The sequence below is a fragment of the Rattus norvegicus genome, chromosome 1 (genome assembly GCF_036323735.1).
Source record: "Rattus norvegicus strain BN/NHsdMcwi chromosome 1, GRCr8, whole genome shotgun sequence".
Taxonomy (NCBI): domain Eukaryota; kingdom Metazoa; phylum Chordata; class Mammalia; order Rodentia; family Muridae; genus Rattus; species Rattus norvegicus.
Window position 1 is genome coordinate 88238660 of NC_086019.1, and position 21270 is coordinate 88259929.

General features: G+C 51.9%; 2 protein-coding genes across 3 annotated transcripts in view; one reads left to right on the top strand and one right to left on the bottom strand.

Moving 5' to 3' along the window:
* The window catches only part of Mark4 (microtubule affinity regulating kinase 4), a 36507-nt gene extending 35308 nt beyond the window's left edge, over positions 1-1199 (bottom strand). The window contains exon 1 of one of the 2 annotated variants that reach the window (XM_006228472.5): positions 1050-1199. The gene's annotated coding sequence lies outside the window, so the exon portion shown is untranslated. The remainder of the gene's footprint in view (positions 1-1049) is intronic. The other variant, XM_063273644.1, reaches the window with a different exon arrangement.
* A 1925-nt stretch (positions 1200-3124) lies between these two features.
* The window catches only part of Exoc3l2 (exocyst complex component 3-like 2), a 31569-nt gene continuing 13423 nt past the window's right edge, over positions 3125-21270 (top strand). The window contains exons 1-7 of the mRNA XM_039100835.2: positions 3125-3269; positions 8705-9241; positions 13126-13717; positions 17796-17907; positions 19184-19285; positions 19376-19476; positions 20387-20497. Of these exons, the coding sequence (XP_038956763.1) occupies positions 8722-9241; positions 13126-13717; positions 17796-17907; positions 19184-19285; positions 19376-19476; positions 20387-20497 (1538 nt within the window). The 5' untranslated portion in view covers positions 3125-3269; positions 8705-8721. The remainder of the gene's footprint in view (positions 3270-8704; positions 9242-13125; positions 13718-17795; positions 17908-19183; positions 19286-19375; positions 19477-20386; positions 20498-21270) is intronic.

A 21270-nucleotide genomic window follows, 5' to 3' on the forward strand; every position in this document is an offset into this window, starting at 1 on the left:
GTGCACATGCTTGTGTGTGTGTGAGTGTGTGGTGTGTGTGTGTGTGTGTGTGTGTGTGTGTGTGTGTGTGTGTACAAATTTGGAAGTCAGTTGTCTCCTCTCTCTGTGAGTCCCCAGGATCAAACTCCGGTCACCCACCTTAAAGGCAAGCACCTTCACCGCACCCCGCCACACAGCTAACCCTACTCATTTATTGATTTTGAGACCAGTTATCATATAACCCAGGTTCTCCTCCGTTGAGGTTGGCCTTGATCCTCCTACCTCCACCCCGGAGGCCTGAGACTGCAGGCGCGAGCACCACACCCAGTTATAACTCTGGGAGTTGTTTGTTTTTCTTTTGTTTTAACTGAGGAGTTTGAGATCACAAGTCTCCGCTACCACAAATTATGCGGTCAATTTCACATTGGGGAAATCGAGGGGTCAGCAATCCGAAGAAGCCTCGCCCACAGAAATCCACCTTTCAGTCACAGTAACTCCCCTGCCAGTTAAGTGTTTTTTGAGACAGGGTCTCCTTCTGTAGCCCAGACTGACCTTGAACTTCAGGCCAACCTCTTGTCTCCACTTGCCAAATCCCCACAGGCATGAGACAAACATGATCTCAATATATAGCACAGGCTCACCTCTAGCTTTCAATCCTCCTGCTTCAGACTCACAAGTGCTAGGAATTTGAACCCTCATCTCTCTCTCTTTTAAATATTTATTTATGTATTTATTTTATGTACATGTGTACACTGTATCTATCTTCAAACACACCAGAAGAGGGCATCGGATCCCATTACAGATGGTTGTGAGCCACCATGTGGTTGCTGGGAATTGAACTCAGGACCTCTGGAAGAGCAGTCAGTGCTATTAACCGCTGAGCCATTTCTCCAGCCCAGAACCCTCATCTCTAAACTGCAGTGATCTCTTTTTTCTCGGTGATAGTGCAGCCAAGGTGTAACCATAAACCAAAGCGCATATACAGATGTCTTAGCGATGTACTTACTACTGTGGACACTGTGACCAAGGCAACTCTTATAAAGGACAACATTTAATTGGGGCTGGCTTACAGGTTCAGAGGTTCAGTCCATCATCATCAAGGCAGGAGCAGGGCAGCATCCAGGCAGGCATGGTGCAGGAGGAGCTGAGAGTTCTACATCTTCATCTGAAGGCTGCTAGCAGAAGACTGGTTTCCAGGCAGCTAGGGTGAGGATCTTAAGTCCACACCCATAGTGACACACCTACTCCAACAAGGCCACACCTCCTAATAGTGCCACTCTCTGGGTCAAGCACATACAAACCATCACAATAGATAAAATACTTCAAGCCACCAGGCTGGTGACACATGCCCCGCATCCCAGCACTTGGGAAGCAGCGGCAGGCTGATCTCTAAATTTGAGGTCAGCCTGGTCTACAGAGTGAGTTCTAGGGTAGCCTGGGCTGTATAGTGAGACCCTGTTTTCAAATAAACGAAAGTGGGAACTAGAAAGTATTAAGGAAAGAGCTCTGGGTGTGTTTCTAGGAGCTTTGTAGGAATAAGATGGGGTCCCTGAGGTGGAATGGTCCAACTCTGACAGCTGCAGTACTCACAATTACCACCAGGGGGCAGATGGTAGCCTTTCTACTCACTCGGGGTCCTTCTGTTCTCCAAAGATTCCTAAACTCCATTTCCAAGGGGTGGAGACTGAGGCTCACAAAGTGGATGGAGCTTGAAAACGTTACATTTAGTAAAAGGAGCCGGACACAAAAGGTCACACCATACAATATGGTTCCTACGAAATGTTCAAAAGCGGGGAACTTGGCTGAGAAACAGGAGTCCTGGATTCCTGGTTTCCCGGGACTTTGGGAAGGGGGAGGGGGGCTACGGGAGTCCATGGATTCTCTTCAAGGAGACGGAGATGTTCTGGAATCGGATGCTAGCCCTTTCTGCTGCAACCCTGTAAGTGCACAAAATCCATTAAACTGCAAGGCATAACCGTATGCATTTGGGGCTGGGGGATGGATGGGTCAGCAGTTAGAAGCACTGCCTGCTCTTACAAAGGACCAGGGTTCAATTCTCAGCAACCACAGGGCAGTGGGCCAGCATCTGTAACTCCAGGTCCAGGGGAACTCTCTCCTTCTAATCAGTGTGGCCCTGCATGTATGTGATATTTGCAGTCACAAATAAATAAAGATTACACTTTTAAAAAAGTCAGATTTACGGCACCCGCATTGGAGTGGGCAGGTTGGGGAGTCTGTAAAGAATACAAATATGGGGGGTTGGGGATTTAGCTCAGTGGTACAGCGCTTGCCTAGCAAGCACAAGGCCCTGGGTTCGGTCCCCAGCCCCGAAAAAAAAAAAGAAAAAAAAAAGAATACAAATATGGACAGGGGAACATGGCCATCGTGCACAGGGCCCTGAGTTCAATTCCCCAGCACCCCACAACACACACATACAAAAGAGAGTCAGGCATGGTGACCCGTGCCTTCAATCCCAGAATTTGGGAGGCAGGATCTTTGTGAGTTCCAGGCCAGCCTAGGCTACATAGTAAGACCCTGGTCTCAAAGGGAGGAAAAAAAAAAAAAAAGACAAACGCAGTTGAGTATATCATCTGATCATAAGCCCACAGAAGAGGCAGAAGAATGACAGAATCCTGCTACAGAGGCTCTAGCTGTACTGGAATTCGCTCTGTAGACCATGTTGTCCTCGAACTCAGAGATCCTACCTAACTCTGCCTCCCCAGTGCTGGGATTAAATGGGTGAGCCACCACCGCTGGCTAAGAGTTACATTTTAAAAGCCATGCCAGGGCTGTCCCACTGGGTCCCCAGCTCTAGCCTCTGGGATCAGTGGAGTTTCCCTTGAGTCCTGTCCCACAGCAGAGGACACAAGAGGAACACACGCTCCCTTGAGACACCAGCTACACCTCCATTACTCTAGCGCACAGTTGTGGGCCCATGTCCAGCTCAGGGTGTCTCCCCTGGGTACACAGGATGATGTTGTTACCTTGGGAGGCGTGAAAAGCAGGCAGGAGGGCGGCGGGCGGATTCCGGCAAAGCTGGGAGGGGGGGTGAGGGCGGGGACAGGGGTCTGTGGCCCTTGTCACAGCAGGGCCCAACCACAGCCTGACCTAGAAGGGCAGACAGATAATGGGGCCTTCCAGCCCCTGGCCCCAGAGAGGGAGGGGCTTCCTGACAGGAAATTGTCCTCCTCCAACCCCCCCCCCCTCAGATCCAAGCTCTCAGCATTCCTAGCCCAAGTAGTCTGGGGACTGGACAGCAAGAAGGACAGAAGGACAGGCACAGACGGAAGGTGAGTGTCGGGTTGAAGAATGCATGGCCCCAACTTCTTCCAAAGATGGGGTGCCCAGAACCCAGAACCCAGCAAGAGAGCTGGGTAAGCAGAGGCGAGCGGGAGGCTGGGTTTGGTGAGTGCTGTGCAGAAGGCAGAGGACCGGTGAGGCCTGGAGGTGTCTGGGGTTTCAGAGAGGTAGGAAGACCTTGTAGAGATCTGGGGACCACTCATGGCTGAGGAGATAGGGGATGTTAGGTCTAATGCACGCTGACACTCTGATGCTGGATAGGGGACATCCCCCTCGAGTAGGCTGCCTCCAGTGAGGACGGTTGCACCAACCAGAAAGCCTGGCTACAGGCTCACACCTGCAGGGCCAGTGAGGGCTCGGAGCCGAGGCTGAGGCAGGAGGCTGGCCAGTTTTAACAAGCTTGGATTATAGATTGAGACTCTAAATAAACAAATAAATAGAAAGAAAGAAAGGAAGGAAGAAAGAAAAGAAGGAAGGACTGTCAAAATGGCTCAGCAGATAAAGACGCCTGCTGCCCTGAGGAGCTGGGTTCCATCCCTGAGACCCACAAGTCAGAGAGAACTGACTACTGCAAGTTCACAACTGACCTCCACATATGGACCACGGTACCTGTGTCCACACATAAAACTGATTAATTAATCAATTAGATTAAAATGAAGGGAGAGAGTGAGCTACCGAGGGTAGGATTAGATATAGAGGCTGCTTGCCCCAACTGGCGATGCTGCTGTTGGAGACAGGCTTAAGGATGCTTAGCCTAAAAGGGTCAGTTTCCGAACACAGACCTTGGGACTTTTAAAATAATTTTTTCAGCTGGGCAGTGGTGGCGCACACCTTTGATCCCAGCGCTCAAGATGCATAGGCGGGTGGATATGTGAATTAGGGCTGGCCTGGTCTGCAGAGTGAGTTCCAGAACATCGGAGACTACAAGAGAAATCCTGTCTAGGGAGGGGAACATTCCCACAGTCTCATGTTGCTCAGGCTGCCCTCAAATTTCTATATGTCCGAGGATGATCCTGATGCTCTGGTCTTGCCCTCCTCTCCACAGTGTGTGGATTATAGGCCTGCATGGCTGCTGGGGTGGGAATCCAGGGTCTCTTGCAAGCCAGACAAGCACTCTACCAACTGAACCACATCCCCTGCCTTGGCTTTTGATGTTTTGATCACACGTGACTCAGGTTGACCTCCAGAGTTGCCAGGATTAAAGGCATAGTCTTCCCATTCGGGGTTTGTCTGTACACAGGGTCTCACTATGGAACCCAGTCCTCAAAAATCTCAAAAGCATGTGGTCTCCGGCTCCAGCTTCCCGGGCACTGGGGTTACAGGAGGCTTCGCCACCACACCCGGCTCCATGCTGGGGCTTGAGGGGTGTCAGGAATTCTGAGGAGGAGGGTTTGGGGAAAGGCTGGCAGCGAGGAAGAGGAGGAGGGGCCGGGAGAGGGAAACGCTGGTGGCCTAGACATCCTGCAGAAGCGGGAGGCTGGGGGCTTGAGCGAGGCTCGGAAGTGAGTCAGGGGCCTGGGCACCGGGAGGCAGTGGAGGGTGTTGGAGAGGGCAGGATGTCGGAGCCAGGTTGCAGAGGGAGGTGTCGGAGCCAGGAAGGGGAAGGAGAGGGGGGAGGTTTGGGGAAAATGCTGCCAGTTCAGGAGTGTGCTGGGAATGTGCTGGGAACAGTTGGATGGGTACCACAGCCAGCTTTGGAGGTGGGGGTTAGACTGAGTGAGTGGCAGAGAAAGTCTGGGCAGGAGTAGATCCGGTTGGATCCAGCAGTTTAGGAGGTAGTTTGTGAGACTATGATAGCCATTAGTGGGGGAGAGGGAGGGGGGGAGGGAAGGGGGAGGGGGGAGGGAGGGGAGGGAGGGGGAGGGGGGAGGGAGGGAGGGAACCAGGTTCATTACAGTTTGTGTGCGGTGTGGCCTCACGTGCCACAGCTTCTGTAGTTCATTCAGACCTTCTACCTTATGGGTTCTAGTGACGAAACGCAGGCTGTCAGGCTTGAGGGCAAGCGCTTCTACCCACTGAGCCACCCCGCCGTTCTCTCTCCTTCAACTCCCCTTCCCTCCCCAGCCATTTTTGACTGAGAAGCATACGAAGCCTTCCAGAAAAGGGACGACTAATAAATCGGTGTGTGTGCGTAGTGTGTGCGCACGGGAGGGGGGGTGTGCACGTGGATTTTACACCCCCATAGGGGCTCCAAGCAAAGCGTCGCTATGGTGACTGCCTCACTGGGGCTAGGGGACCGAGGAGACTGGAGGTTGACAACAGTATGTCTTAGAAACAGAAGGAGGTTTAGAGTCTGGAAGCTGGAAGATTCCCCCTCCCCCAGCCAGCCTCTCTTCCTCCAAGGCATCCCATCCACAGGTTCAGACCACTCCAGTCTCCCCTTCACTTGCTAATCTCAAAACCACCCACGGGTCTGTCCCATGGGGCAGAAAAAGTGCACATTTGGGTTGGGGATTTAGCTCAGTGGTAGAGCACTTGCCTAGCAAGCACAAGGCCCTGGGTTCGGTCCCCAGCTCCGGAAAAAAAAAAAAAAAGAAAAGAAAAGAAAAAAAGAAAGAAAAAGTGCACATTTAGTGGTTTGTTTACCCAATTAGGTCTGGAATACTACGCAGCCCTTAAACCAAGTGAACCAGAGCGGGTGCGGCTACGCATACACATCCGTAAGGATCATGAGTCGCGACCTAAGCGAAGGGAAAGGGAAGTGCCAAATGGCAAAATACAGCCGCTGAAGGCCACGCCCTCTTTTTCATTTTAATTTTCTTATGTGTGCTCATGTCCTGCCTGCATGTATGTCTGTACACCACTTGCATGCCTGGGGCCCAAAGAGTCCAGATTAGGGCTGTTGAATCCCCTACGGCTGCAGTGAGCTGCCATGGGGGTGGTGGGAATCGAACCCAGGTCCTTAGCTAGTCCTCTTGACCACTTAGCTGCCTCTGCAGCCTCCAGCTTTGTTGTTTTGTGAGACAAGATCTCACTCTGAGTCTCACATTATCCTAGACATCACAGCATCTTTGGCTTTCACCTCAGGGTGACGCTCTCTCCTCGGCTTCCTAATCTCTGAGAGCTCCTATGTGAGCTAGTGCACCGGGACATTAACTTTGTTTTTAATACTTTTCTAAACATTTGATTAAGATAGGTACTTACTTACCACTAAGCTCAACCACCTGAGTTAGACCCACGTTAGAAGGTGAGAACTGACGACCATAGTTGTCCTTTGACCTCTACATGAGTGCTGTGGCACTCCAGTGGCTATGTTCACACACACACACACACACACACACACAGACACACTCACACAGACACACACACATAGACACACACTCACACACACAGATACACAGACACACTCACACACACAGATACACAGACACACACACATAGACACACACACACAGATACACAGACACACACAGACACACACACATAGACACACACTCACACACACAGATACACAGATACACTCACACAGACACACACTCACACACACACTCACACATACACTCACACACACACACACTACTGATAAAATGGTGACACAAGGCTGAGCTATACCTCAGTGCTCACACGGGCCCAGCATTCGCTAGGCCCCTGAGTCCTATACACAATACTGAAAATCAGTCAACATGAAGGGTCTCTGTGGCTCACCAATGCCCTTGGGAAACAATCCAAGTCCCTTGTCACAGAGTTCAGGTCCTGTGCGACCTGCTCCTCATGACCTCCTCCCCCCCAAGGAATGAACTGTCTGCCTCCTTCCTTCCTTTGTTTCCTGTCAGCACCCATTCCACAGTGCCTGAGCCATGCTCCTCCAAGCCAGGGAAGCAGGCATGAATGACACAGGCCAGTCCTGCCCTCACTAGACTCTCAGGCCGGATCAGACCTGTCCCTAGGCAGGGACAGAAACAGAGAACTCAGGGAGCCCAAGGGATATAAGAGACCCAGCAGTCAGGGGGACTTCCTGGAGGAGGCAGCCTTGGGACTGAGATCCGAATCGTGGAGAACTGGGTCCGTGTGGGGGGATAGGCAGACGTGAGACCCAGAGAAAAGGAACCAAAGGATTTATTAGTTCCAGTGAGGTGTACAGCTGGCCAACCCCTGGGCTATGATCGGGGAGCAGCCTGAACAATGCACCAGGTGCTGTGGGGAGCTATAGAAAGTTTGGGAGAGGGAGTTCAGGTTGATGCTGTGTGAAGTCTTCAAAGCTGAGCTGCAAGAGCCAAGAAGCTGAAAGGGCACAGTGATGCACTGCCGTGATCCAGGAAGCAGAGGCAGGAGGATCAGGAGTGCGAGGCTAGCCTCAGGTAAATGAATTCTGCCTCAAAAATTAAAAGACCCTTACAGCTGTAGTCACACGAGGAGAGTGAGGCAGGAGGATCACCTCATAGGCTACATAACAAGTTTCAGGCCAGCCTGTACTACAGTCTGAAAAAAACCTGAGTGTGGGGCAGAGAAGTGGTCACAGGCTCCAACTGTGAGGTGGACATAGGGATGGATAAAGGACCAGAGAGGGAGCTTAGAGGACAGGACTTGGGATGGTGTGAACCCTGTGAGGGCGGAGTCTGGTATAATAGTCGCAGCTGTGTTCCCAATGCCTGCACAGAGTAGATCTTGAGACCTAGGAAGATTTTTTGTTTTTGTTTTTGTTTTTTTTGACAGTGTCTAATATCACATTCAGAGTCTTGTTCATGCTGGGCAGGGGCTCTACCACTGAGCCACGCCCCCAGCCCCTCACTGGGGGATTCTAGGCAGGGGCTCTACCGCTGAGACACGCCCCCAACCCTTCACTGGAGGATCCTAGGTAGAGGCTCTACCACTGAGCCACGCCCCCAGCCTCCATTATATATTTTTTTGTTTCTCTCATAATTGTTTGTTTGTCAGTCCTCCTGTTCTGTCTCCTGAGTGCCGGGATTATAGGGATATATAACTACACACTTCCCTTTTGTCTTAATAGCATCAGCGCTCTCTCTCTCTCCCCCCTCCTTCTGTGTGTGTGTGTGTGTGGTGTGTTTGTGTGTGTGTGTGTGTGTGTGTGTAAGAGAGAGAGAGAGAGAGAGAGAGAGAGAGAGAGAGAGAGAGAGAGAGAGTGTGTTTAGTTCAATCTGGCTTTAAAAAATCTTAACAGTGTAGCCAAGTCTGGCTGGTCCTCCTGCCTCCCCCTCCCCAGTGCTGGGATTGCAGAGGGCTACCGCCACAACCAGCTTTGTCTTCCTAATTTTGAGACTCAATACCATCCCTGGTTTACCCGGAGCGAGCTCTCAATTCCCCTGCCTCAGCTCCATACGCTGGAATTTAGGGTGTGCCAGGATGCCTGGCTTGAAGCCCCTAATGTTTCTAAGTGTGAAGACCTGTGCCTGGCACCGTCTATTTGGAGTCCTCCGCACACAGGGAAAATGTCACTAACATCACCTCGGTCATTCTTTTTCTGCAGGTGCCAGTCTGTCAAAAATGCCAATCCTGAAGAGCCTGGGGGTGGGCGACCCTAAGGTGCCGAGAGCAGGGACTCTGCCCCTGCGGTCCTCTCGCAACCCCTTTGAAGAGACTCCAACGCTGGAAGAAGAGGATGGGGAACTGGGGACACTCCCCAATGGGACATCGTGCCGCCGCCGGGCCACACTGGAGAAGCTGGCTGGTCTGGCCCCCTTCCGGCTGGGCTGGACTTCAGGCCGGCGGGCAGGCAGCCCCGGGGACCGGCAAGTCCGCTCTTTCTTGGGCCGCGTGCTGGCACCGGGCATACGGAGGAGCTCAGCAGATTTCGGCCTCTTAAACCGGCTTCAGGGGTTCCGAACCCATGGCGACGAGGAGCCAGCTGGGGAAGCCGCTCGAAGACTGGCTTTCCTGAGACTCGGACGTGGGCCCAAGCCCAGGCGGGCATCCCTGGCAGAAAGACTGGTGCCTGCAGGCGAGGCAGCCCCTGAGCCCCCACCCAAAGTCCCGGAGCCGCCCAAAATAAAAGAACCACTGTCAGGTGAGTGGGGACTCCTGATGCAGACCCGGGGTGGGGGCGCATCGCCTCACCGTTGTATCTATCAACTCTAGGGGTAGTGTCTCGATACGGCTCATGCACGCGCGCGTGCGCGCACACATCATACATACACACAGAGAAGAGCACACATTCCCCAATACACACATAATAGTAATAAGTAAGAAGTTTATTAATAAATCACATAAGCAAAGCAAGAAAGAGAGAGAAAGGAAAGGAAAGAAAGGAGGCCAGCGAGATGCCTCAGCTGATGAAAGTCCTTACCAGTGGAGCCTGATGACTTGGGTTTGATCTAGTGGTGGAAGGAGAGAACTGACTCTCCTGGGGTGACTTCTGACGCCCCTCCCCCCAGTGCATACCCACACACTAAATAAGTGTTAACAACAACTACAAAGGCCCTTGTCACCCTGTCATGTCTTACACCCATTTAAACCACAGCTAGCATGCACCCCATGTTCTGAAACTCAGTGAAGCTGGGTTTGCCCTCACCCCAGACTTAAACAGCCCGGCCCTGAGCTGAGTTCAGACCCCCACCCCCACCCCAGTCTAAGCTCAGGTCACACAGCCCCATCCCCGCCCCTTTTCTGAAGCTCACATCCGTCCTCCACCTTCAACCTCACTTCAATCTCATGTCCAGGCTTGCTTTTCAAAAACACGCACTCCCAGCCACTCAGGCAACCTGCAGGGGACCCTTCCATGTCCCTTCCCAGCTCTGGTTGGCAATTGGGCATCTGGGCACCTTGGAATTGTAGATTTATCCTTTGGATCTTCCATCGTTGTGTGGGATCGTCCCTGTGACTCCTCTCATTCCTCTGTCTGTCTCTGTCTGTCTGTCTCTGGAGGGGGGTAGACAGAGAACTTGTCAGAGTCAATTCTCTATTTCCAGGTGTAAATTCAGGGAGATTGGTGGCAAGTGCCTTTACCTGTGGAGCTGACTCCCTGACCCTCAATTTTCTGTTCTCAGAGGACACGAGTCTTTGGGTTAGGACCAATTCCCTTGACTCCTAAAAAGAGTTTATTTCCAACTGAGGTCACACTTGGAATACTGGAACATTGGAAGCCACATGTTTGCTCAGGGAGACACAGCCAACCTATTACCCTACCCTCTCTCCATCCTCAACCGCACTCCCATGTCATACCCCAATGCTTCTTCAGCATCTCTCTCTTCCTGACGTCATCATCACGTTGTTCTTAGTTCCTGGGGCCTGTGAGACAGCCTAGCTGTGAAATCCGGGAAATCAGATTTCCATCTCCAAAATCCAGAGGGAAACAAGGTTTGGAGAGATGGCTCCATCACTAAACCGTAGGCTTGCAGCCAAAAATGTAAAGCTATGAACTCAATTATCTTTCTTTTTTTTTTTTCCTGTTTTTGTTTTGTTTTTCTAGACAGGGTTTTTCCTTATACCCCTGGCTGTCCTGGAACTCACTCTGTAGACCAGGCTGTCCTCAAACTCCGCCTACCTCTGTCTCTGCCCCCTCAGTGCTGTGACTAAAGGAGAGCGCCACCACTGCCCAGCCCTCCGTTCTGTCTGCAGTGCAGGAGGTGAATCTATGGCTCTCTATCTTTTTGTGATTAGAGATTTTATTATTATTGTTAATTATTAATTATATTGTTACTATTATATGAGCTTGCCTACATGGATGTCTGTGCACCCCGTGTATACAGCGCCCCCAGAGGCCAAAGAGGGCATTGGCTCCCCTGGAGCTGAAGTTTCAGACAGTTGTGAGGCACCATGCCGGTGCTGGGAACTGATCCTGAGTCTTCCCCAAGAGCAGCCAGTGCTTTTAACCCCAATGGTCTCTCTGGCCCCTGTTTAGCTCTGGCTGGCCTGGAGCTCACACTGTGAATGAGGATAGCCTTCAGCTCAGGGGTGATCCTCCTGCCTCTGCCTCCCGAGTCCTGGGTCCTGGGATTATAGGTGTGGACCACCACACTTGGATCTTTTTTTTTCCCCACATTTTGAGATAGGGTCTCACAAAGTAGCTCAGGCTGGCCTTGAGTTTAGGTTTCCTCCTGCCTCAGCTTCCCCAGTAGACAGGATTATGTATCTGCTCCCATGGACTCTGGCTTTCTTGTTCAGTCTGCAAATCCCAAGAGCAAGTTCACTCCGTTGTTAAAACCCCATCACTCTGCCTTCTCCCCAAACTCCATCCTACTCCCCAGCCCTGTGCCAACACCCCCTTAGTTTCAGCCCCACCCCCACTTCATGCATCAGAGTTGGGGGAGGGGACCTTCCTGGAGCCTCTTCTGTCCTCTGATGCCCTCCACATCCTGGACAGAGGCTATTTCAGCTCTGTCTCCCTGGGGACTGGGAGGGCACTGCAGAGAGGTGAGGAGGGGGTGACTGGAGCCCCCGCCTTCTGGAAACGGATGGGCAGAAATAGCCCAGCTCAGGAAATAGCTTCTCTGCCAGGGAGGAAGCGGAGGGGGGGGGAGGTGTTGAGGGTAACTCTTGGCCAACGGGACCCTCCTCCCCCTTGGCCTCTACCTAAGGCCTGTCAAACTTATGCCTTCCCTTTCTGCCGAGAGACCCATATTCCTAGAGCGTGTGTGACCTTGCGTTCACAGCCATCTCATTCCAAAGACCCCATTTCTGCTCAGTATAGATTGTTCCCTGACCAGCCTGTCCCTTGCCCCCTCTCCAGTGGCTCTCTCTATCCCTTTACTTTCTCTCACACCCCACCAAGCCACAGTGAAGACCCTTCTCTGTGTCCCAGCCACTTCCTCCACCCTAGTGTCTTTTCCCTTCTTGTGTTGGAACACTCCTACTCCTCCATCCCTGACCACTTCTATAACTGTTCCCTTCTTCCTCACCCCGTCCCCCTAGCTCCCTCACCTCCTGTTTCCTCCCTCCGTGGCTCAGCCTAGGCTGGCGATCAGAACATAGCCCAGGATAGCCTAGAATTCAAGACAAACCTCCTGCCTCAGCCTCCCAAATGCCAGCATGACAGATTCAAGACCACATCATCCAGCTTTGCCCGGCCTTCTTCTCGCTCCGTGTCGCTGCTGTTCTTGTAGTCTCTTTCCCCACCCTGCACCGGCAGTTCATCTCCAAAGCCTCTGGCCTCGATCCTCCATCTTCTCCCTTCCAACTTCGACTTCTTTCATTTTATTCTCTTCTGGGGATGCTCGCTCTTCGTTGCTGTTTGTTTGTTTGTTTGTTTGTTTATTTTTTGGTTCCTTTTTTCGGAGCTGGGGACCGAACCCAGGGCCTTGCGCTTCCTAGGCAAGTGCTCTACCACTGAGCTTAATCCCCAACCCCTAATTTATTTTTGAGACAAAGACTTGTATTTCCTAGAACGACCTCGAACTTGCTATGTAGCCAAGATAGACTACATTTTCCTGCATCCACCTCCCCAGAGCTGGGACTGTAAACAGACCCTTTCCTTTCTTTCTCCCTCCTTCTTCCCTCTGTGCACGTGTGCGTGTGCGTGTGCGTGAGTGCGTGTGTGTGTGTGTGTGCGCGCGCGCGCGCGCGGCACAGCGCACACATGTGTGGAGGTTAGAGGAACCCTTGCAGGAATCAGTTCTACCTGTCGGTCTTGGGAATGGGGATGGAACTCGGGCTGTTAAACTTGACAGCATGCACTTTTGTCCGCTGAACCATCTCACCTGTTTATTTGTTTGTATTTGGTGACATGTCCTCAACTTTGTAGCCCAGGCTGCTCTTTTGGGTGTAATTGCTGAGGTCAAAGGCAAGCATCGCCCTTACTCTCTCATGTTGGGGGGAACTAGTGGACCTGTCCCAAGCTCTGAAACCCTCTCATTTTGGATTTCCTGACTCTCCTCATCCTCTGTTTCTCATTTTGCGGGTACTGAGGCATGTGCCTCGCTTCCCGACATCCTTTCTCTTCCACCCCCTGCACAGTGCTGGAGATCCTGGGCCTGATCCAGAGGCGCGAGCTGGCGCGAGCGGACGAGCACATCCTGGAGCTGGAGGCGGAGGCGCCCGCGGAGGCTGAGGCGGGCGCGGGGCGGCGCGCGCGGGACGTGGCGCTGCTGTACGAGGCGCTGCAGCGCGAGCTCTGGGCGCTGGTGCGCGAGTCGCTGGCGGCCCCCGGACCCGGCACGGGCGCGGTGGCGCAGCTGGGCCTCGTGCTGCTGCAGGAGGAGGAGGCGGACGCGCGCCGCGGCCCCGGGGCGGCCCGCAAGCTACGCGCGCACTGGGCCGAGGCGGTGGCGCGCGCGGCGCGCGAACGGCTGGAGGAGGCGGCGGCCCCGGGCGCGCGCGGGACGCTGTCTGGGCAGCTGGAGGCGCTACGCGCGCGCCTGCTGGAAGACGTGGCCGCTGTGCGCGGACGCCTGGCGCCCGCCTACCCTGCGGGGCTGCGCGCCGGTGCTGTCTACCTGCGCGGCTACCACGAGGCGCTGGCCGAGTGGCTCGGCGCGGCCGCGCGCCGCAGGCTCCCTCTGGCCGATCGTTACGCATTGCTGCACTGGCACAATCAGGTGTACCCCAGGTGAGCCCGGGGCGTCTCGGGCCGCGCTCACCTTAACCCCAGGCACTTTGTTCAAGGCATTGGCTTTAGGGATAGGGTCTCATGTAGCCCAGGCTGGTTTGGTTTTCTGAGACAGGGTTCTTTCTGCTATGTAGACTAAACTGGCGCTGAACTCAGAGATTCGCTTGCTTTTGCCTTTTGAGGGCTCCTATAAAAGCGAACACTGCCGCACCCAGACTTTTTTCTTTTTTCTTTTTTCCCTTTCCTTTCTTCCTTCCTTCCTTCCTTTCTTCCTTCCTTCCTTTCTTTCTTTCTTCCTTTTCTTTTTCTTTTGTAAGTTTTGTTTATATGCATGTGTATCTGGGCATATGTATCTCCCCAGGCATGCGGTGCCTGAAGAGCCTAGAGCTGGAGTTACAGCCCGGTGTAAGGTTCTCAATGTGGGTGCTAGGAACCTCTGCAAAAACAAAACAAAAATTAAAAAAAAAAAAAGCCCATAGCAAGTGCATTTAACCACTGAGCCATCGCCCCAGTTCACCCTCCTCTTCTCTGTCCCCCAATTAACAACTTGGCTGCAGTACTGACACCTCAGAGAGCTCACCTGGAAAAGATCCTCCTCTACTTCCCTTATTCCTTAATTCATTTTGTTGTGACCAAAAAACAAAAAAACAAAGACAAAAACAAAAACAAAACAAAACAAAACAAAGAAAATCCACACTGACCATAAACATAAAGGAGAAAAGGGTTTATTTATTTCAGCTCACAGATCCCACTGTCCCTCACTGAGGGAAACCAGGGCAGGAACTCAAGCAGGAACTTAAAGGCAGACTGGTGAACTGTTCCTCACATGCAGCCTGATCTCTGACCAAGGAACTCATACTCAAGGAAGTCGGGGAGACACTATGGAGAAATGCTGCTTTCAGCCTGGCAGGCTGTGTCTCCGCTAACTAATTATGTAACTCAGGACCAGCTGCCTAGGGTATGGGGCCACCCACCGTGGACTGGGCTCTCCTGTGTCAGTTAACAAGACAGTCCCTCAGAGACTGGTCTGACAAGTTCCTTAGCAGAGGAGTCTTCTCTCTGGTTCAAGTTTTGTTGATTGGTAGTTAAGGCTAACTAGGTCATGCCCAGTGCTGGGATTACAGGTGTGACACTGTAACGCTTGACTTATTAGACCCTAGCAAATATGGACCTTCTATATGACGTTGACCTTCATTGACCTTACCTGACTCACATCCACCCTTACACCAGCGTTGTTGGTTGTCCTAGTCTTGGAACCTTGATGGACTATGCTGATGGCCTTGGGGTCCCCTTCCTGGCTTTTCATTATTCCCTGCATCTGAGCCACATTTTCCCCCAGGCCCCGGGGTATTAGCACTTTCTGTACACTGTGACTCTCTGTGCCCCAGTGCTTTGCCTCTCGGGGACCTCAAATCTTAGCATTGTGGTCCTTGCAGACCTAGACCTAGACCACCATGGTTTGCTCTCATTCTGAGTTCTCAGCTCCATTGTGCACAGCACACCTAGTAGCTCAGTGCTGTGGACCCTTCTGGTCCCTGATGAACTAAATATTCATGACGTGAATGGGACTAGCTGTCCACCATACCAGTCCCAAGATTTTAGCATTGTAAATCTCTGTCCCATTAACTCTCAGATTCAGGACTACTGAGCCTTAGAATTCTAGAATGCAGCAGGCTGTGATGGCCCCCTGCCTGCATTCCAGGCACTGGGGAGGTAGAGGCAGATAGACTTCAGGACAGCCTGGTCAGTGTAGTGAGTCCTAGAACATCCAAGGCTATAAGAAAGATCCTGCCTCAAATAAAAATAAAACGGTAAGGATGAGCGAGATGTCACAGGGGTAAAGACTTTTGCCATGCAAGCCTGAGTTGGAACGCTAGGATGCTTGTAAGGGTGAAAGGAGAGAACAGACGTCACAGAGGTGGGTCGTGACTTCCACATGCACTTGGCATGCCTGTCCTTTTTGACCATGAGCACATGCAATGGTTTTTAAAATATATAAATCTCATGGAGCTACAAGGTGCCCAATGCCTTTAATGCCATCCCTCGGCAGGCAGAGGCAGGCAATCTCTGAGTTTGAGGCTAGCCAGGGCTACACAGAGGAACCTTGTCTCAAAAACAAAACAAATCAAACAAAAATAGTATCTCTCTGTGTGTCTGTCTCTCTGTGTCTCTCTCTGTGTCTCTCCATGTCTGTGTTTCTCTCTGTCTCTCTGTGTCAATCTCTCTCTCTCTCTCTCTCTCTCTCTCTCTCTCTCTCTCTCTGTCTCTCTCTGTCTCTCTGTCTCTCTTTGTGCGTGTCTCTCTCTCTGTCTCTCTGTCTCTCTTTGTGCATGTCTCTCTCTGTCTCTGTGTCTCTCTCTGCTCTGAGAATTAGGTTAGAGCCTTTCATGCTCTCACAGACTAAACAAGCAATCTACACTGAGCTACAACCTCAGCTTTTGTATTTGTATTTTATTTTTATGTAAGGCAGGGCCTCAGTCTGTAGCCCAGGTTGGATTTGAACTCACTCTGTATGTCAGGCAAGTCTTGCACTTCCAGTTTTCTCTTTTCAGCCTTCCAAGTATCTAGAGAGACAAACCTGTTAGGTAGATTTTTGTTTTGTTCTGTTTTATTTTTCGAGACAGGGTTTCTTCGTGTAGCCCTGGCTGTCCTAGAACTCAGTCCGTGGACCAGACTGGCCTCCAATTCACAGAGATCCACCTGCCTCTGCCTCCCAAGTGCCAGGATCAAAGGTGTGTGCCACCATACCTGGCTAAGCAGACCTTTTTCTATAATTCTCTCTCTCTCTCTCTCTCTCTCTCTCTCTCTCTCTCTGTATGTGTGTGCATGCGTGTGCATGGGTGTGTATGTGCATGTGTACGCTAGTGGCAGTCAGAAGTGTGTGTCGGACCCTGTGAAACTGGCATGCAGTTGTGGTCTGCCCAGTGTGGGTGCTGGGAACTGGACAGAAGTCCTCTGCAGCAGACTTACAACCCTTTCAGCCACGCACGGTAGTGCTAAGGACCCCTGAGCTACTACACTCCCTTTGTACCCTTGGGCTTCATCCATATTGACTGCCCCACACTGTTGAGTTCTGTTCCTGCACTGTGGGTCCTTTCTCCCAGTTCTAGAGTCTGGTGTCCATTAAGCCTCTGAATCTCCACATGGACCACACTTGTGAGGGATTGGAGGGTATGATCCGGAGATAACCCCATGCACGAGGTTATGCTTTATACCTCCCCTGGGAAGAAAGAAGTTAGCCATGTCCAAATCAAACCTCAGAGGATGAAAGGCTGTGACAAAGGGAGGTCCCTGAAGCCCAGCATCATCCCACGCATTTACAATCTCGAAGAGGCAGGAGATTCAAGACTTCAAAGGGGGCCTGGGCTATGTAGTGAAATCCAGGGTAGCCTGGGCTACACGGGCCCTTTAAAAGAGTAAAAGATCAGAACACTGTCGTGAAAAGAATAGGAAGGAAAAGCTGGTAGCCTTTAGAATTCTCGGCAGTGAAGTCTCAGACCATCCAGGACAGGTAGAGACAGGATGTGGGTCCGGAAAGCTCCTGGAAGCGATAAGGAAGGCCTGGGCTAAGAATCAGAGGAAGATGGCAGTTCTGAGAAGGCATCCCACAAGGAAAAGCCCTCTGAGAGTGCGTGACAGGGAGGTGTGAAGCGGGTGAAGAGGATGCTCAGCTTGCCTGAAAGGGGCGAGTTTGGAGCTGGGTTGGCAAGCCCCGCCCCCGCCAGCCCCCACTCCCTAGCCCCACCCTCATCCCCAGTCTGGTGAGACAGTGGGGGAAGGGAGCCTCCTCCTGGCAAAGCTGGTCCTGGACAAGACTTCCCCGTCAGCTCGTCAGGCCCCAACTTGACAGCTGCGTCTTGCCCGGACGCCATCCATCAGAGGATCTGACTCAGAGTGCTGGAGCCAAGGGAAACATAATTCTAAACACTTCCTTTGAGAGATGAGGAAGGCTGGCCCGAGAGAGGAAGGGAGTGGCCCAGGGTCGCCAACACGGTGGCTGTGGGGCACGTGGAGGGGCCCAGGGCCCAGCCCCACCTCTCACAGACCTTTCTCTCTGTCTCTTACTTCCCCATCCCAGGGAGATCCTGGGCCTGGTAGACGTGGTTGCCTTGGAGAACGGGGAGCTGGGGCCCCTCCTGTCTGCTGGCACCCTTCGAGGTCTGGAAGATGAATGTGTCACAGATGTGAAGGTACCCTCCAAAGTGGCCACTAGGAATGGGGAGGGGCTCTGTAGAAAGAGGGAGGTCACAATGGGTTTGGAAGGCAGCCCCTTACCCACTGGCTATTTCCCTTTCCCTGTGGTGACCTGAGTTCTGCTAATGGCCATTAACACACAAATCCATAGCAGACTGACCTCCCTCCCTCCCTCCCTCCCTCCCTCCCTCCCTCCCTCCTTTCCTTCCTTCCTACCATCCATCTTCTCTCCCTCCCTCCCTTCATCTCTCATCTCTCTTTCTCCCTTCTCCCTTGTGTCCCTGTCTTTCTCTTTTGTTTTCTCTTGTCTCTTTATTCTTAACTTTTTTCTTTTGACACAGAGTCTCACTGTAGGACTCTGACTGGCCTTGAACTCATCAATCTCCTGTCTCAGCCTCTGAGATCACTGCCTGCACCACCATGCCTGCTGTTTCTACATTCTGTGTCACCTCTCCAGCATACCCCGCAACACAAAGAAATTTGATAAGTTCAGACATTTCAACCCTTGTAGCAAGAGAAAGCCAGGCCCAGCATCTCACTGCAAGGCCCGGATGCTCACAGAGCCCAGCATCTACATAAAATGATCACACACCTGAGCCAAGACTGCTGGCACACCTTTAATCCTAACCCCCAGGAAGCAGAGAGAGGCCAGCCTGATCCACTTAGGGAGATCCAGACCATCCAGGGCTACACAGTGGGATTCTATTTAAAAATAAATACAAAAACAAAAACAAAAACAAAAACAAAAACAAAAACAAAAAAAGCCAAGTAGTTAATAATGGGTCTGTTGGAATCATATGTCAAGGTACTCTCACTTGTTGAGTTAAAGACACTCTACCAGATCAGGGAATCAGATATACAAATCTCTGGAGCTCTTTTTGTGTCCCCCACATATTGCTGCAATGAAAAGGGCCTTCTGCAAGTGTTGTACCACAGAGCCACGCCCCCAGCCCCTCACTGGGGGATTCTAGGCAGGGGCTCTACCACTGAGCCATGCCCCCAGCCCCTTACTGGGGGATTCTAGGCAGGGGCTCTACCATTGAGCCATGCATGCCCCCAGCCTTTTAGTCTTTTAACCTTTGGCTTTTTTTGTTGTTGTTTTGAAACAGGGTTTCTCTGTGTAGCCCTGGCTGTCCTAGAACTCACTCTGTAGACCAGGCTGGCCTCAAACTCAGAAGTATGCCTGCCTCTGTGTCTCAAGTGCTGGGATTAAAAGCATATACTACTACCATGTCTGCGCCTGACTTGTGCTGGTCCATCCCCCTGTTGCAGGCTCAGACCCGAGCAGCCCTTCTTCGAGTGTTGCAGGAAGATGAGGAGCAGTGGGGCAGCATGGACTACCGACCCAGCAATCTAGCCCAGGATGTTTGTGAGGTGGGAGGAAGAAGGTAGGCTCGCCCAGGCCCTGAGAGGGGAGGAAGACAACCTACAACGTGTCTCCTTTCCTCCTCCTGGTCCACGCAGCTGCTAGAAGAGCACACAGAGCGAGCACCGCACATCAGTCAGGAGTTCGTGGAGAGGATGGCCTACTGCTGCCTGGGAGGGCTGGCGGAGTTCCTGCAGAGGTGAGGGGCAGCAGGGAGAGGACGGTCTGAGGGGGCTGACCATCGGGATCGGGTTCACACTGAGGCGGTCAGGATAAATGGCAGCAAGAGGGCTCAGTAAGCATGCGGTCCAGAGGCCTCCAGTCTAATCCCAGTACCCACCATTAGGTAGCTTGCAATGACCTGTGACTCCAGCTCCAGGGGTGTCTAACGTCCATTATGGTCTTCCTTGGGCACAGAGACACATTCATATGCATAACTAAAATGAAATGAATCTTTAAGAAGTAAAAGGAAGGGGTTGGGGATTTAGCTCAGTGGTAGAGTGCTTGCCTAGCAAGCACAAGACCCTGGGTTCGGTCCCCAGCTCCGAAAAAAAAAAAAAGAAGTAGAAAGAACAGAAAGGAAACAATAATCTTGGGAGGTGTGGTTCAGCGCTTGAACGAACACTTGCATAGAATCCCCCAGTGAGGAGCTGGGGGCGTGGCTCAATGGTATATATATATATATATATATATATATATATATATATGTGTGTGTGTGTGTGTGTGTGTGTGTGTGTGTGAATATATATATGTATGTATCATATAGATATAGATATAGATATATGATGCAATTAGGGTCTGGGGGTGTTGCTCAGTTCTTTTTTTTTTTTTTTTTCCGGAGCTGGGGACCAAACCCAGGGCCTTGCGCTTGCTAGAAGCGCTCTACCACTGAGCTAAATCCCCAACCTGTTGCTCAGTTCTAAACGGGTTGCCTGGCATGTAAGAATCTTGGGTTCTATCTCCAGCACTTGGGGTGGGTGATTGGAAATAAAAAAAGGAAGTTCAGAGACGCAGGGAGCAGGATCCTCTTTAATTGATAGTCTGAGTACGGGGCATGGACCCTGACCAGCAGGCTGTCTCACCTGTGTCATTGCCCTCTCTCCTGTCAGCTTCCAGCAACGAGTGGAGCGATTTCACGAGAACCCAGGGGTCCGCGAGCTGCCCTCCGACACCTACATCAGCAGGACAATCTCGATGGTCAACTGTGGGCCCCCCCTGAGGTGAGAACTTCCACGGGTGACAGTGAATTGAGGGAGGCCCCTGGGTGGGTAACATTAGGCTTGAGAAGGAGCATGGGTAGAACTATAGAGGGGCTGGTATCTGGGGGAACCTTGGGGAAAGCCATGGCTGCCCAGATTGCGGCACTCATCCGTGTAAGGAGAACATTGATGTGTTAGAATTGGAGACATATAGAAACTATGCTCAAAGAATGATGACAATATCGCTCGTGAAGGCCTGAGTGTGGATCTCCAGCAGTCACTGTAAAAGCCGGGCATGGGGACGCACATCTATAATGCAGTGCTGGGATGGCCCAGCAGAGTCCAGAAACTCTTGTCTCAAATGATAAGACCGGGGCTGGAGAGGTGGCTCAGCTGTTTTCCCAAGGGACCAAGGTTCGATTCCTAGTACCCACGTTCCCAGCTTCCAGATCCAAGGAATCTGACGCCTTCTTCTGGCCTCCAAAGGCACAAGACACAGAGGCAGCCATGGATATCCATGCAGGCAAAACACCCATACACAAAAAAATCTTTTTTTTTTTTGGTTCTTTTTTTCGGAGCTGGGGACCGAACCCAGGGCCTTGCGCTTCCTAGGTAAGCGCTCTACCACTGAGCTAAATCCCCAGCCCCCAAAAAAATCTTTCTAAGCAATAGAAGAAGACAGAAGACACCTGACAATCACCTCTGGTCCCCATATATGCAAAGAGGCAGACAAAGAAACACACACACACACACACACACACACACACACAGTATACATATTGTATAAATGTTAT